Genomic DNA, 16,804 nt, shown 5'->3' on the forward strand with positions numbered 1-16,804 from the left:
TGATCATTTCTGCTCTTCAGTATGCATCACACTGCAAAAGCTGCACAATTAGGCCCCACTTGGTCACTAAGCTTGATCATGCAAGGAAGGGAGAATCAATTTTCAAAAAAAGTTTTTCAAGCACTCCAAGTAGTCCATTTGCCTTCATTCCCTTGATGTCAGAATGCCTGTGAGGATTCTTTGTTGCAGTAATTTTGATGTCAAAGATAATCACCCTATCTTTTAATGCATATTCTGACTTTTTGGAGGATATTTGCCAGTCTATCCTGTCTGTCTCTCCTTGTGTTTAAAGAAACAGTAAACTCAGGTGCTTTTTACTTCATTAGAGATGAACTACTCTGTGTTATCCTGTTCCATCTGTCATATTTCATGAAAAATAAATGTTTGGTAGTCTCATTGCTTCTCCAAAAACCACTCTCAGCATCCTCATTGTATTTTAAATCTGCAGGTTGTTATCTGCTATTTTAAGAGTGTCAGAAGTAGAATCTAGAGCAATAAGAGCAAATCTCACACACCTTCTGAGCCCCCAGATGGGCAAAGATATTGTATGGTTCCTCAAGCGCTGGGCAAAGACTTACCTCCTAGTAGATGAAAAGCTGTATGATCAGGTAAGGATATAACTTTTATGAATTAATCAGTGAGTATTAGCAATAATATTATCCTGTGAATGCAGATGTCAGTGTAGCTATTTTAAAGTGCAATGATAAAGCATTTTTAATGTTAAAGGGGTTGTGGTTTATTTTGGAATTTGTTTGAAAGCTGATGTTTTCTTCAGTTTTTTGATTAGAAATATAAGTTGTTAAAGGACCCTTCTTGCATATTTTGGTGCAAATGTGATTTTTTTGTGGCCATTGCCATAGTAGAATAGCATAGCACATTCTCAGGCTGCATAGTGGGTGAAACTCACTGACAATTTTATAAGCTACTTCTCGCTCTCCATCAGGTCTTACAGTTCATCTCTAATACAGTGGTTGCCCTTGATGGATGATTTAGTGAGTAACCTGGTCATGATTCTGAATTAGATATTTAACACAATCACAAGGTAGTATACATTAGCTAATGTCATGCTACTTTCTCTCCTCTCCCCATTCTCATATGTTCTCACTGTATATATCATGATTTCAATGGTGCATTCTTTGTAAAGGGCAACTTCTTATCATGTTTGGGCAGCACTAATCATGATTAGACCTTGATCCTGATTTTGCTTATAGAACTAACTGTAATCCAGCTAGCTGATGGAGGCCACTCATCCTGAGGAGGTCCTATTGGCTCTAACTTTCAAGAAGAAAGCCTCCTCCTCTTCCCCTTTATTTCCTCTACTGAAGCAACTAAGAATACTAACGCTTCAGGAGGCCCTCCTTAACAAAAATAGGTATACCAAAGACTTGTAAATACTTGGAATCATATTATTCGGCTTGTACTTACAGCAGAGCTAAGAATTTGTAAAGGTACCAGTTGGGGAAGAATTGGAGAGCATGTAAGAAGGAGATCCACATGAGAAACTATATGAAGAAACAAAATAGAGTATCTAGGAAATGCACGTTTAGTTTGTGTTGACATGTGAAAGTGATTGAAACCTCTATTTAAACCTTATGCTCAGTCACGTATATATTATGACTTTTAAAGTTAGAAATGTTAGTAGTGTGCTGACAGGAAGCCCCTGCACAATTATTACAAAATCTTTGGATTTCACTCTTGAGAAACTTTTTAAAGATAGGAGAACAAGCAGTTTCAAGGAAGCATATTTTAATGTGCCAGGACCAGAATGTGACATCTTTCCTAAAAGATGTAGAGATTGAAGGAAGAATCTGCAGAAAGCAGATGCAGAAAAATTGCAATGAAAATAAGTTTTTACAAGATTCAATCTAGATCAACAGCTAGGTTTATTTCTAATAATTGTTATGACTGAATTTTGAGGAATTTCATCGTAAATTCATGGAAACACTTTTGGGAGATGATTTTGGAATCTTTCTTTTAATTTTTAAAGCTCTTGAACTTTCACTGGCATTAAAAGCTAGACATACTCAAACCTGGTTTTGTAATGAGGTTGAAACTTCTCTTTGTTTTAGGTGTTGTGTGTAAAATTGCAAGATAAATTTGGCAAAGATTTTTCTATTACAGGTATTCTTTGCCTTTGTCTGTGTAACATTTGTGTATTAAGTAGGGAAGAAGTGACAGCCTGAAAAAAAGAATTTGCTGACAATGATTACCATACACTTTGGGGTTCTGGCTTCTGTAAAACTCACTCATTTTAATGCTTTTCTTATAGATAAGTCTGCCATTTAGTACAGCATTTGGTGCTGATACAGAGGGTTCCCAGTGGATTGTGGGTTACCTTTTAGAAAAAGTGATCAGTAACCTGGCAGTGTGGAGTTCAGAGCAGGACCTTGCAAATGATACTGTACAACTGCTAGTAACATTAGTGGAAAGGAGAGAGCGGTAAGTTGCTATACCTCTGGAAGTCAAAAAATTTCTTTTGCTTCCTTTAAATTTTTTTGGCCAAAGTAATCCAGATATAGGGCACTTCATGTCTCTGTAAGTCAAATTACTTTAGTAACATACTATAAATGGAAAAAAAATTGTCTGACAAAGTGAGGAGTGAGACCTAGATTTGACAAAACATGACCTAATTTTTGTTACTGTTTAGAAGTGCACTCTCCTTCCCCTACGTTTGTGCCTCACTCTTAAACAGTGAGAAAGGAAAACTCTCCTGGTCTCCACTCTTATCGCAAGGATTTTTGTGATGTTGTTTATTGTTGTTGAACAAGTTCTTCTGGATTAAGAGTTCAGATACTGGCTAAGTCAGTATAAAATGTGTTTTGTAAACATATAAAAAAATTTTCTAAAAATTCCAGGATTTGGCAGATTCAGACAAATTTCAAAGTTTTCTTTGGTATTACAAATTGTGAAGCGGGAAATTCTTGAATGTTTTACTTTTTGTGAATTGACATGCAATTGTACATGCAATCATGCATTCAGAGTCTGCTGAAAGACTGTTCTGAAGTTTGAGGAGTTAAGCGCTTGAGGAGTTTTTTTGAAAAAACTAAAACCTACAGGAGCTAGTTTTGGAATAAACTGCTTATTTTATCATGACATAATGAGACTAAGCTTTTAATCCATGCAATATGTCCATTAACTCTGTGTGTGTATGTGTGTAAAACTAAAGCACTTCCCTGCTTATCTCCCATACAAATTGAGCTATTTTCAGAATATATACTATAGAAATCTTAGAGGTGAGGCATTAATAAGATGAAAGTCAAAAGGCGATTTAGCCTAAGAATAAAGGAATTAAAATTAAAAAAAAAAAACAACCCCACCTTCTGACAACTGCTAGCAACCTGATGCACTCTGTTCATACAATTTTGTGAAGTCTTTTCTTTAATTAAACTGTTTTTCCCTCTTCTAGGGCAAACTTAGTTATTCAATGTGAAAACTGGTGGAATTTAGCTAAACAATTTGCAAGGCGAAGCCCTCCTCTTCACTATTTGTCCAGTTCTGTGCAGAGAACACTAATGAAAGCTTTAGTGTTAGGAGGTTTTGCTCATATGGATACAGAAACAAAGCAACAATACTGGACAGAGGTAAGCGATTTTGATGCTTCTGTCACCTGCATTTTAGTGAGTAGTATAAACAACTTAGTTTAGGGAATTTTATGGTGACAGAATATCAACTTGTACAGAATCTTTTGATTTTGAACATGTAATATTGATAATTTTTTAAATTATTCTCTCTTTGAAGGTCAATAGTTCTATGGCAGCCAGGACCTGCCAAAAATTATATCTAAAACATCACAACCTAAACAGAAACAACTAATAATTACCTAGAGGGTTCGTGAAACAGCCAGTATAGCAGTACACTTGAAAGAGACTATTATAAAAGGTTAAGAATTTCCCTTGGAACTGTGTCATTTCTTCCTTTTATTTTAGTTTGGTGATGTTATGAATTATTCAATTATTCACTTAATGATAATGACAGTAAGTAAAAAGCTAATTGTGGAACATAATGAAGAGCCTTGACCAGCTTTTTGTGCCCTGGCTCCATTAAAGCTCAGATATTTAATACCAGAAAGATTGGTGCTAGAAGGTAGCTGGAATGTGATCAGTGAACACCGCATGACTTTGTAAAGCATTGGCCTTCTGAAAGAAACTTGCTTTTATTAGCAAAGCTCTGAAATTAGTCATCGAAGACTATAATGCACTGGAAGTAATTGGAAAAACATTTAACGATTTTTATAGAAGTTTCTAAATTGGTTCCAAACACAGCTGATTACAAAAGAGATTGCACTATTGAGAATCATAATATGACAAAGATAATTGTGAACACGAATCTTAATTAATGCTTTCATTGATGAACTGTAACAATTTTTTCCCCTAATACTGAATTTGGAAGAGAATGAAATACTGTGAGCCAGAGAAAGTCATTGTCATTTGTGTAAAGATTACAAAATAATGTAAAATATTTATGGAGGTGCTCGCTTTGAAGCCAGCCTGCAGGTGATGATGGATAATGAGAATCACTAATCACTACCACTTCAGCTTACGATAATGTGACAGATAATAACATAATTGAGCCGTTGGAAACTGGAAATGATTCTTGTACTGCCGTGCCAAAAGCAACCCATGAACTTGCTAAATTACTTAAACCTCACATCTCATGTAATAGTATGCTTACCTTAATGTGACTTTTCTAAAAAATTTGAAGGTTCTTCAGCCACTTCAGCAGCGATTCTTGAATGTGATAAACCAAGAAAATTTTCAGCAGATCTGTCAGGAGGAGGAAGTGAAACAGGAAATCACTGCTACATTAGAAGCACTCTGTGGCATTGCTGAGGCTACCCAGATTGATAACGTAGCAATTCTCTTCAATTTCCTAATGGACTTCCTTAATAATTGCATTGGATTAATGGAAGTATACAAAAACACACCAGAGACTGTTAATCTCATAATAGAAGTCTTTGTTGAAGTTGCACATAAACAAATTTGCTATCTTGGAGAGGTAAATACAACCAAAAGGGGAGGAAGGGGAAGAGTGTGTGTGTGTGTGTGTATGTGCGCGCACGTGTGTATACAGTGCTATCCCTTAAACAAATAAAGGATAGTGATTTTTATATTCTATAGAGAAAGGAATACTATACGGTCACATCTGTTAGAGGAATTCCTTTGTTTAAAAACATACACTTGCAAAGATTAAAAGCAGGACATCTAGACTGTTCTTATACCAATAAACTTAACCATCATTCATCACTAATCTAACTATGCATGAGTGGCAAAAGAGTGCAGACCATGTTGAGTACTTTTTTTACCCATATCAAACTTAGCTGAAGGCTTGTCTAGGAGAATTGCAGCACTGTTTTATGTGACAAATGCATACCATAGAGACACTGCCTTGGTCCTAAACAAGGCATAATGGATGCCAAGATATTATTTGGTAAAACGAGTCAGTGCAGTACACTTACATCTTTGCACTTACATCTTTGCACTGTTGGCTAGTTTTGGGTTTGCATCCAGAAGCGATCCTGCCTATTCCAAACTGGGTATGCACAAATAGTGTGTTATGGCTCCAAACTTTGATAGCTGAAGTGAGTCCCCAAGGGATTTTGTTAGTAATCTAGTTTGTGAGATTAGTGAGATGTGTCAGCCTGTCCCAAGCCACTCTTAACAACAACATCAACAAAAGATAAAATGGAGGAATTGATAAAAGTAATGTTCTGCTGTTTCAATGGGTAGCACATCAATATATGGCTGTAAGTGTTCTTATTGTTTAAGGTGGCTGTCTCCTTGATGATTTTGTGTGCAGTTGTTACAAAAAGTGGTTATATAACTGAAATTAAAATCTTGAGGTATCATCAACCAAGTAATGCCATCTTAAAACAAAGTGTGTCACTTTTAGCATGTGGAAGTTTTCTTATTATCTAACGTTGTTTTGTAGACCAAAGCCATGAACTTGTATGAGGCCTGCCTAACTCTGCTCCAGGTGTATTCCAAGAATAATCTAGGTCGACAACGGATAGATGTTACAGCAGAAGAAGACCAGTACCAGGATCTCCTTCTTATTATGGAGCTTCTCACTAATCTTCTATCAAAAGAATTCATAGATTTCAGTGATACAGGTATGAAGGAATTGGTAATTGCTGAACCATAACGTGTTCTAAACTGTAAAAAACACTGTGGGGCATGTGTTCAATCCAGGTAAAGTAAAAACTGAAGTTTAGGCTTGATTAGATCAGGATATGGAAATTACTATTTAATGTGCCAGTAGCAAAGGAAGGACTTCTCACAGTATTCTAGCATCTGAAACTATTATTGCTCTCATAAAATAAATAGGGCATGTATGAAACAGCTTGAAATTTGAATATTGCAAGTCTGAACATGTAGTAGCAGCCGTCTTATAACAAAAAACCCATAGAGAAGTCAGAATAGTAAATTACCGCAAGAGGGCAGATGGATTATCGTCTTAGTACAAGATCCAACTTTTGTGAAATGCTGAGCTCATTAAATTTCCATCACGTTTGAACGTGTTCTGTATTCCTCATTCACAGAACATGCTTTGTATGTTCTGTGTGTATGTGGGTGTAGTTAAGGGTTCTTTTATGTATCCCAGCCTGTTACTTTCTTCTGTATATTTGCCACTTAAAATTGCGGTAGTCCTGAATGTCATCTGCCAGTTCTAGCTTAGCTGTGCTGCATTGCTTTTAAATAAGTTGAAACACATTTGCATGATTCAGATCTTACTATGTCCTATACAGTTTGCACAGAAAACATGCTCAGTAACAAACTGAATGTGCCTAGGTTGTTTTGTTGTTCATTGCTTTTCTGAGATACGTCTTGAAAGAGAGAACGTTGTGCTCCGAAATTCAGTGCATCAATCTAGTTTTTTGTCGTGCATGCACAACACAAATACAGAACCAGATTTAGAAGATTTAGACTTTGTCCATTGAGTGGACAACTCAATGCCATGTAACTTACTCTCTTTGAGGTCAGACTTTGGAAGTTAGTTGCATGAAAAACACTGTAAAATACTTACCATGAAACTAAGGAATGTGAATACTACCTAAATGTAATGCCCAGAGACCAAACGTGTTGAAAGTTGTCTGCATGCTGTTGCTGACTCAATGCAGGAATTATAAAAGTAAGGTCACTGCCAGTTGATGGGAAATGTAGGTCTTACCTGTAACTGGAGAAAACTTGGCAACATCTAAACTACAGAATTTTCTGCATTAACTGTCCCTTTTTTTTTCCTTGTGTTTATAAAATATATATAAACATATGTAAATATATAATGTGTGTGTGTATATAAAGTATAAAAATGCAGTAATATTTTGCTCACTGTTTTATGTGTGCAGGCATGAAGCAGCTATCACTAGAAACATGCAATGTTCTGTAATGGAAGGGAGCCCTCAGAGTATCTGAAGTGTTCTGTTTTAGCATGCCATCTGGTACATGTGATTATGAAATGCTTAGTCCTGATGAATATAAATATAGAGTGATGTGGCAGTCTCCACTCACTAAGTTTCTATTTTAATACAGTGCCTCATGTTTTTGTTTGGGGAGAGGGCAATAGTCCTATTTTTAAAAATGTCTTTATTATAAAGAAATGGGACTCTTCCTTCAATATGTTTAATCCTCCTTTTATACAAAAAATTTTTTGTCTTTTCTACAGATGAAGTATTTAGAGGACATGAGCCTGGGCAAGCTACAAATAGATCTGTATCAGCAGCAGATGTTGTCTTATATGGGGTTAATCTAGTTCTGCCTCTGATGTCCCAGGATCTGCTGAAGGTAGGTATATTTTTACACGTAGTTGCTAGAATATGAAAGCTTTATAGTAATGAATTCCCAGAATTCATTCTTATATGCATTCCACCTCCATAAGCTGAGTTTTCTAGGCTTTTAAAAACGCAAATAATTGTTCCCTAGTTCTAGGTACTATTTGCAAAGAAATATTGTAAGCTGAGAAAATGTATATTTGAAGGGCCTAAACAAAACTTTTTTCTTCCAAAAGTGAGTCTGTGCAGGTCAATTAGCCAAACCTGAAATGTGGCTTGTGGAATCCTTTTTCTGATAGTGTTAGAAATGGGATAGGAAGCATAAACAGTGATACTAGTTAAAAGAAAAAAAAAATATCTGGGAGCAAGTAGTAACTCTTTAATTATTTTCACAATACAGCTGGCTTTCATATCATAGACATCAGCCGCTTGTTAGTAGAACGGTAAAATATGAAATAATGGAATGGCAGTATTTCATTGGGTTGCACTGTGTTAATGTTTTACTTTGAATCGGGGAACACTTCTGAAGTGTATCTCAGTTGTCCCCTCTTAACATGCGGGCTACCAGAGTAGCCCTCGCTGAGCATGAGAGCTACATCCATTTTAGATGAAACTGAGTCAAAGGATGTACCCTAGGAGCCCCTCTATTGTGTCCAAGGCTTTTACCCCACAGGACTAGACTTGCTCATGTCTTAAGTAAAACTCCTTGAATTTGTACAGAGCAGGTACCAGACTCCCACCATCAACTGTTTAGCTTTAGCAATCTTTTTTATTGTACCACAGTGTTTGCTAATAAAGTTGTAGCCATTCTAATGACTCTGAAGTTGTCAACTAAAATTGTCTTTTCTTCTTCAATGGAAAGCATCGGTCCCATCTCTTTGTATAGATGGAAATTATGTCAGAATAGAGTTATGTGATTGATTCTAAAATTACCGTGTTTTTCTTTTGACAGTTTCCATCCCTGTGTAATCAATATTACAAGTTAATCACTTTCATCTGTGAGATATTCCCTGAGAAAATTCCACAACTTCCAGAAGACCTTTTTAAGAGCCTAATGTACTCACTGGAGTTAGGGATGTCATCGTATCCTTTATAGAGCTTGGGAGTGTTTAAAAATCTGAGTTGCTTTTATAAGGACCTGTTAAAAGTCTGATTTATTTTTCTTTGCATTTTTTTCCTCTTCTATCAGTCTCTGTGTATATATAATTATATCTCGGTAATCGACTCTTACTCTCTGCTCCTGGTGATTGAGAGTTTCACTGTAGTGTCTATTGAGATTCTAGTATTAGCTGAATTTCCTCTGACTCCTGTTGTTTGAACGAGGCCTTTAAGTGGTTTAGCATGTAAGTTTTTTCTGGCAGCCATTCCTGCTGCCTCCATTACTTCACTTCAGAGTGTGTAACTTCATAAGCCTTCAGCTGGTATCCCAAAGCCATTCCTGAATTAGTTGCTCAGCTGGTAATACAAAACACTGCTGCTGTTCTACTGGGCTGGCTCCAGAGCATTTCCTGTCAGGGTGCCAATGGGTTCTCCCTCTCATAATGGGAGTACCATTTTCACTAATCTGTGGCACGTGTCAGAAACAGATGAGCTTGACCATAAGGGACTCTTTCTGAAAATGTTATGTCAGAGAGGGTTATGTTACCTTAGGGCGTGTAGCTAATAGAGGAAAGCAACAAAGTTGGAATTATTTTTTTTTTCCCCTTTTTCTATTTTTTTTTAATTTAATTTTTTTATTAACAGCTTTATAGTAAAAAGAAATCTTGGAACATACAAGCATTTAAAATATTTTCTAGTGACACCATTGGGAAGTTTTACCACAATTTAATTGAAATCTGACTTTGATTCTTTAACACCCATTATCAGAATGAGTTCAGAGGTTTGCCAGCTCTGTCTGGAGGCTGTAACACCACTAGCAGAACAGTGTGCAAAAGCACAAGAAACAGATTCAACCCTTTTTCTAGCAACAAGGCACTTTCTTAAGGTAAGGCATCTGCGCTTCGTGTTACTTTGGTTTTTTGCATACAGGTAGCATCAAGAGGCCAAACAGTGACCATATCTCACCGGGTTAATCAGGATCACACATATAGTAAGAAACAGCCTGTTACCTAAAAAACTGGCAGTGTAAGAAGAAAGAGCATGAAGGACTGGAGACGGTGGACTAGAGTACAAAGGAGGATGGAGGCGTAGAGGGAGGAAATTACTTATTGCCAATCAACAAAAGACCTGAGCCTCTCAGAATGCAATTTATATTTAACCATGCTCTGTCCACGAGCTCTAGAATGAACCTGATTGACAATTTTAGCAGTTACGTTTACTGTGGAAGCTGTGAAATAGAAGGCTTCCAGAATTGTGTGAACTGGAGGCTGGATAAAGTACTAAAACAAGAGGCAGAAAAAAGAGCATAGTTGGGAACTAGAAAGAAAATGCTGTCATTTATTCAATGCATCCAATGAATTACGTGTTTTCTTAATCCAGTATCATATTTAGTACTTTCTTTTTAGGACCATCCACTCTATCTCATCAAATTTTGGAGTGACCTGGTAGCAACCAGGTTCCTGCTAACTAGGAATAAAGTAATTGGGGAACTTGTGTGCTTGTCTTCTCATTTTGTAAAGACTTCAGTTTTCCTTAAGACATCTTTTCTTACCAAACTGACATTCAAACTTCTGGGGATTGCTCATTAAAAGCATACATCAGCCAAGCTGAGAGAATGAGAAACACCTTAAATAATTTTGTCTTTATATTTCTTTTAAGTTAACATAGCTTTCTGCCTTTTCTCTACATTTCCACTTAAAATTATAATACCGTTCTTATTAATCTGTTCCCTGTTTGGCTTTCTGTGAGCTGTAGGAGTCTCCAAAACTTGAGGAAAAAGTTCCCTGTTTTATTCTGGAAGAACAAAGGCTTTTTTCGTAATTTCTGTGGCATATCTGCAGCTTTTGGAGAAAAGTACAAGAGATGCCATTTCTCTCTGAAGAACACGTATAAATCAACAACAGGTTTCAGTGCTTTGAGATGTGAATTTGTGCTGTTAAGCCAAGACTCGACTTCTAAAAGAACTTGGCTTTCTGATTACTGATACCTAAATTTAAAAAAAAAAAAGCAACAAAGCAAACAACAGACTTGGATGTTTGTAAATACATGTTCATTATTATTATTATCAGAATTGAAGATGATGTTCAGCAGCAAGTCTCGGTAAAGTAGAAAGTTAAGTTTACACTTCTGTAACTACTTCTATTTTGTGATTTCAGATGGTCTTTGATATGCTGGTACTTCAGAAGCACAATACAGAAATGACAACTGCAGCAGGTGAAGCATTCTACACATTAGTGTGTTTGCATCAGGTATGGCATTTAGACACTTACACCATGAAAACCCGTCATTTGTTAAAGGAGAGTGGTTAGTTACTGTGCGTCTGGCAAATCATAAAATCGTTCAGGTTGGAAGGGACCCTCAGGAGGTCTGTAGTCCGACCTCTTGCTCAAAGTGGGGTCAACACTGAATTCAGATCAGGTTGCTCAGGACTTTTTCCAGCTGTGTCTTGAAAACTTCCAAGATGGATATTCCAAAGCCTCTCTGAGCAGCCTGTTGAATGCTTTATTATCCTTGTAATTCATGTGCTTTCAGCACCTGCCAGACTGTCTTGGTGGCCCACCACTGGACTCATTCAAGTTCATCAATATCCTTCTTGTGTTAAGGAGTCCAAAACTGGACACAGTATTGCACATCTAATCTAAGTGCTGTGTAAAGACAAATGGTAAATACAGCCCAGCATGCTGCTAGTGTTCATTGCTGACAAGGCACACTGCTAACTTGCTTAGCCTGCTGTCCACCAGGACCTTCAGGTCCTTTATTCAGCAGAACTGCTCCCCAGCCTGTCAGTTCCCAGTCTGTATAGTTGCAGGGGGTTAGTCTGTTTCAGCTGCAGGATTTTGCATTTGTCCTTGTTGAATTTCATGAGCTTTCTGTCAGTTCATTCCTCCAGCCTGACTAGGTGTCTCTGAATGTCAGTCCTGCCCTTGAATGCACTGGCTGCACTCCCCAGTTTGGTTTCATCCACAGACTTGAGGAGAGTGCACTTCCTCTCCTCCAGGTCACTCACTAAAATATTTAACAGGACAAGTCCCTGATGAGAGCTCTCAGTGCCACTTGTAACCAGCTTCCAGGTGGAACATGAGCCATTAACCACAATCCTTTAGAGACTGACGATACAGGTGTGTTTTCACCCATGTAGTAGTCCACCCATCTAGACAATAAAATCCCAGCTTGGTTACAAGGATGCTGTGCAAGACTGCTAAAGACTTGCTAACATCAGGCATCCAGTGCTCTCCCCTCATCCACAGATGTAGTCATTTCATCACAGAAGTCAGTCGGGTAGGTAAAGCATGATTTACCCTCGGTAAATCCACGCTGGCTGTTCTCAATCCCTTTCTCTTTCATGTGCCCAGAGATAGCTTCCAGGAGTACTTGCTTCGTGATTTTCTTAGTTGTTCAAAGATGATAGAGAGCAGCCTTGTAATGACGTAAGCCACCTTTCTGAACCCTTGGATGGATTCTGTCAGGTCTCATGAGCTTGTATGCATCAAGATTTCTCAAGAGATCCCTGGGTTGATCCACTTTACTACTGGTAGTTCCTCTCCTCCTTGAACCCTGTCTCTAGTCATAAAGGTCTGGGAAAACCTGTCAGTGAAGACCAAGGCAAAGAAAGCATTGAGTATTGCAGCCTTTTCTTTTGTCTGTTATCACTAAATCACCTGCTCCATTCAACAGCAGGACCCACATTTTCCCTGTTCCTTCTTTTACTGTTAATGTACTGGTAGAAGCTGCTCTTGTCCTTGACATCCCTTGCCAAATTCAGCTTTAGCTGAACTTCGCTTTTCTGTCATTGTTCTTGTCCACACAATGTTTCTGTTTTCCTCCTTTGTAGCTGTCCCTGCTTCTATCTCCTGCATGTTTCCTCCTTGCACTGGAGTTCAGTCATGAACTCCCTGCTTAGCTGGGTCGGTGTCCTGATGTGTTTATATTGTTTTCCTCAGTATCTGGACAGGCCATTCTTGTGCTTGGAAGAGGTTGTCCTTAAAGACCTGTCAGCTCTCCTGAGCTCCTTTCGTCTTCAGAGCTTTCTCCCGCAGGATCCGACCCATCAGTCTCCTGAATAAGCTGAATAATCCTGCTCTCGTGATGTCCAGGGTCTGTACTCAGCTGCCCTCTTTCCTCGCTCTCCTAAGGATCCTGAACTCCACTATTTCATGATCACTGTAGCCAAGGCTGCCATTAATTACCACATTCCTGACCAGCTCTTCCTAGCTGTGAGTAGCAGATGCAAAGTCACCCCTGGTTGGTCTATCTGGCATTTGAGCAAATGTCAGGGAGGTAATCTCTCTTAAGTCTGATCTGGAAACTTCCTCAAGTGGCTTGAAGATTACTTCATCCACTACTCACCCTGTTTTGGTGATTTGTAACAAGCTCCCACCATGATGTCGTCTTTACCACCTCTCCTCTGATCATGACCCATAAGCACTCAACTAGATTGTTGCCCAGTCCATAGAAAAGTATCCTTAATTTGAGCTGCCCTTTCACATAAATGGCAATCTTCTGTCCTCTTCTTCCCTAAAGAGTGTCCATTGGAGTACTCCAGTCATGCCACCTGTCCCACCACATCTCAGTGTCTGCAGTGATGTTGCAGCTCTGCATCTGTACAAGGAGCTCTAGCTCTTCCTGTTTGTTTCCAAAGCTGAATGCATTTCTGCACAGGCATTTGAGGTTGGCCTCCTTTCAACCTGTTTCATCCTTCCTGATGAGCACTCTTAAACCCATCACACTTCTGTGCGTTCTTACTACTCTTGGTCTCTGTCTCCTCACTTATCTACAAGCTGTTACCACCATCCCCCCAACGTGCTCTTTAAAGCCCTTCCTGCCAGGTTGGCAAGTCTTTGGCAAAGATGTTCCTAAGCCACTTCGTCATATGGATCCTCTTTCTTGTTAGCAGCCCTCATCCCTCAAAGAAGGACTCATGATCATGTAAGACAAAAAGACCCTGTGACACTAGCCACAGGTGGCAACTTCATATTGTGTCTACCCCCACCCAAGCCCTTCATCAGTAGAACTGAGGGGACTGCCATTCTGGCTCCTATGTCCTCCACCCTTGCTCCCAGAGCTCAGTAGTCACTCTGGACTTGCTCCAGGTGCCCCCTGGCAGTGTTGTTGGTGGCCGTGTGGCTGAACAACAAGCAGTGATAGACTGAGGGCCAAGGATGATCCTCAGCAGTCTGTCCATAATAACAGCCCAGATCCTGGCCCCCAGCAGAGTTTTTAGGTCCCCATCTCATCCCCTGCTGCACAAGGTTCCATAGTCTCTGCTAAGTCCTCTCCAGGAGCTGTGCTGCTGCATACCAGGTAGCCAGGTGTTCCCCACAGCAGCTGAGCCAGGCACCTGTTACAGTCAGTTTGCTGCTTTTCTCAAAACTCTCAACTGTTCTTTCACTGTTCTTTTAGTCATGTTTAACATGTTTCTCTGTCTTCTGTTTCTGTCCAAGTAAGCATGAAAATAAGTGGGAAACTCTTAGAAAGGAATCTAAGCTCTCTGTCCCAGGGAAGGGAATCTAGAGAAAGGAAAACCTGTGGGAGGAGATGGTTGGTAAGGCACGCCGAACGTGGGGCAGGCGTGAAGAAAGAGAAGTGCGGTTTGCAGGAGTAAGCCCATGCTAAGTAAAAGCCAGAAGGCACTTTGAAGGGTGTACCTTAAAGTTTTCTTCTTACTCTGCACTGCAAAGCACTGTACCTAGCTCTGAAGGCTTCTTTAGCCTTACTAAAAAACCTGGTCTGATTGAAGGGCTTTATCTGGTTTAGAGGTAAGTGAAAGGCTGCAGGTCTGTAGTTCCTTCTGGTACCCTAGTCAGTGAAAATGGATAACAGGTGGAGAGGTATTGATAGTTTTCTGTCACAGCCTTGATCCTGGATTTTGTCCTGATGAGAGAAGTTGTATGTATTGTATCTTTTTTTAAAGTTAATAAGATTCTTGTTTATTTAACAGGCTGAATACTCAGAGCTAGTTGAAACGTTGCTATCAACTCAACAAGATCCAGTAATTTACCAGCGGTTAGCAGATGCCTTCAACAAGCTTACTGCAAGCAGCACTCCTCCTACACTGGACCGTAAGCAGAAGATGGCCTTCTTAAAGAGTTTAGAAGAATTTATGGCAAATGTTGGTGGACTTCTCTGTGTAAAATAAACAACAAAACTCTATGCCTAATTTAGACCCTTTCTGCAAAATGCACTGAGAAATGCTGAATGCTGACTAAATCTTGTACCTGTCTCTGGGTTCTTTGCAGCCATCTCAGATTCTAGAGAGCCTGGAATTTTGAACATAACACAATGGAATAGGAGAGGTCAACTTTGAATCAGCTTCTGCTACTATGTGTTAGCTGCAATCTGTCATACTTGTGTGTGGGAGAGAATGAACAGAAAATTGGAATTTAAATTTTTTCCATATATGTGCGAACAGATATGGGCACAACGAAAAATAAATTCAGTGCCTTTCCCCCCCACGGGTTTAAAATATGAGTGGCCAGATAGACATACAGATTTCTTTTCTACCCAAAATCATGTTAGAGTGTGATGCAGATACATACAAAGCTCTAAACAGTTTAGCTGATTTTAAGCTTTATTTTTCCTCTCTTAAAGTTTGAGTTTGTGTTCCAATGAGGAAGAAAAACTAAATGGTATTTTAACTTGTGTTTAGTTCTGGTTTTCTACATCAACCTGACATTGCATGTTTAATGCAATGCAGGTTTTTACATTATGTTCTGCTGCCTAAAGTTCAGAAGAAAAAAGGTGTATATTTTTGTTCCCCTAAAATGAACTTTAGGAACTGTAGCCATTTCATTGCCTTAATTTAAAAGAAAAAAAAAAAAAACCTCATATACTTTAGATAAGAAATTTAAGGCAAGATTTGACTCTACCGAGTTGGTTTAGGATGTTGGCATTAAGCTGCTGTGTACCTGTTGCAGCCCTTCATGTTGACGTGTCATTTTGGAATGAGTGTCTAATGCAAGGTTCATGTGTAGTTTTACTTTCAGTATCTGTTTTGATTCATACCCGGGTTGCATGCAACTGCAATGTATTTCTACACTGAACTGTTTGCTTAAGCAATAACAACTCAAAAGGTGTAAATTACTGGCAAACTTTTTAAAGTTGGGGCATTAGCTAAAACAATTACACTAGAACAGGGGCGTCAAACCCTTTTACTCAAGGGCCATATTTGTTTGACTCAACTCGAGAAAGATAATTGGGATGTGTAGTGCTGTGGGGGATTTTTGGTTTTGCTGAATCTAGCTCCATTTCTGCAGAGCCCTCAGAGCTGCTCTGCTCTTACTCGTTTTTTTAATATCAGCACTTCAGCTATTACGACAGCAGAATATAGTGCCCTGAGTATAGTGGACCAACAGGGGGGAGCAGCACACGAATACAAAAGCAAAGCCTGCTTTGTCTCCAGTCATGAGCCAGAGAAAACTGAAGCAAACACAAATGCTGCATGTCTAGTAAAATTGATTTTTGTGGAAATACATGGAGGCAGAAGTGGGCCCTTTTGTTTAAGACCTCTGCTAGATTACACTGTTGAATATTTCCCATGTGTTTTTAAAATCTATATAAAATGTACAGTAGACACCTTTTCATGGCTACATATAGCATCATGTTTGCAACTCTGTGCCATTCTTCAGCTATTCATCTCAAAATTAGTCACAACAGCCAGAATTTTTAAAAGACATAAATGTGTAATACTGTGCTATAAGTGATCTAAGGCTTTTTTATTTTTTAGTTAAATCCATACCTGTCTCAAGCATGGGTCCACAAGGCCAAAAATGCCATCTCTTCATTATACTTTTCTCTTTTAATTTATGTGAAAACTGGGCTAGGGCAGATTTACACATTAAAAAGTGACCACAAAACTTGTTAGATAATGTACCTTCCCAGCTAGTACTTTATTTCTGAGATAATTTGCATAGTATTTTAGAACAGGGGTATTGCTCTCAGTTT

At 38.7% G+C, this 16,804-nt stretch overlaps 1 protein-coding gene across 1 annotated transcript in view; it reads left to right on the top strand.

Annotated features, from left to right (window-relative positions):
- XPO4 (exportin 4) overlaps nt 1-15,475 on the top strand; it is a 55,434-nt gene extending 39,959 nt beyond the window's left edge. The window contains exons 13-22 of the mRNA XM_009279361.1: nt 449-608; nt 2,270-2,439; nt 3,407-3,581; nt 4,702-4,995; nt 5,929-6,109; nt 7,660-7,778; nt 8,718-8,848; nt 9,632-9,749; nt 11,020-11,112; nt 14,802-15,475. Coding sequence (XP_009277636.1) covers nt 449-608; nt 2,270-2,439; nt 3,407-3,581; nt 4,702-4,995; nt 5,929-6,109; nt 7,660-7,778; nt 8,718-8,848; nt 9,632-9,749; nt 11,020-11,112; nt 14,802-14,999 — 1,639 coding nt within the window. The 3' untranslated portion in view covers nt 15,000-15,475. The remainder of the gene's footprint in view (nt 1-448; nt 609-2,269; nt 2,440-3,406; nt 3,582-4,701; nt 4,996-5,928; nt 6,110-7,659; nt 7,779-8,717; nt 8,849-9,631; nt 9,750-11,019; nt 11,113-14,801) is intronic.
- The last annotated feature ends 1,329 nt before the right edge of the window (nt 15,476-16,804 follow it).

This window comes from Aptenodytes forsteri, unplaced genomic scaffold (genome assembly GCF_000699145.1).
Source record: "Aptenodytes forsteri isolate BGI_AS27 unplaced genomic scaffold, ASM69914v1 Scaffold307, whole genome shotgun sequence".
Lineage (NCBI taxonomy): Eukaryota > Metazoa > Chordata > Aves > Sphenisciformes > Spheniscidae > Aptenodytes > Aptenodytes forsteri.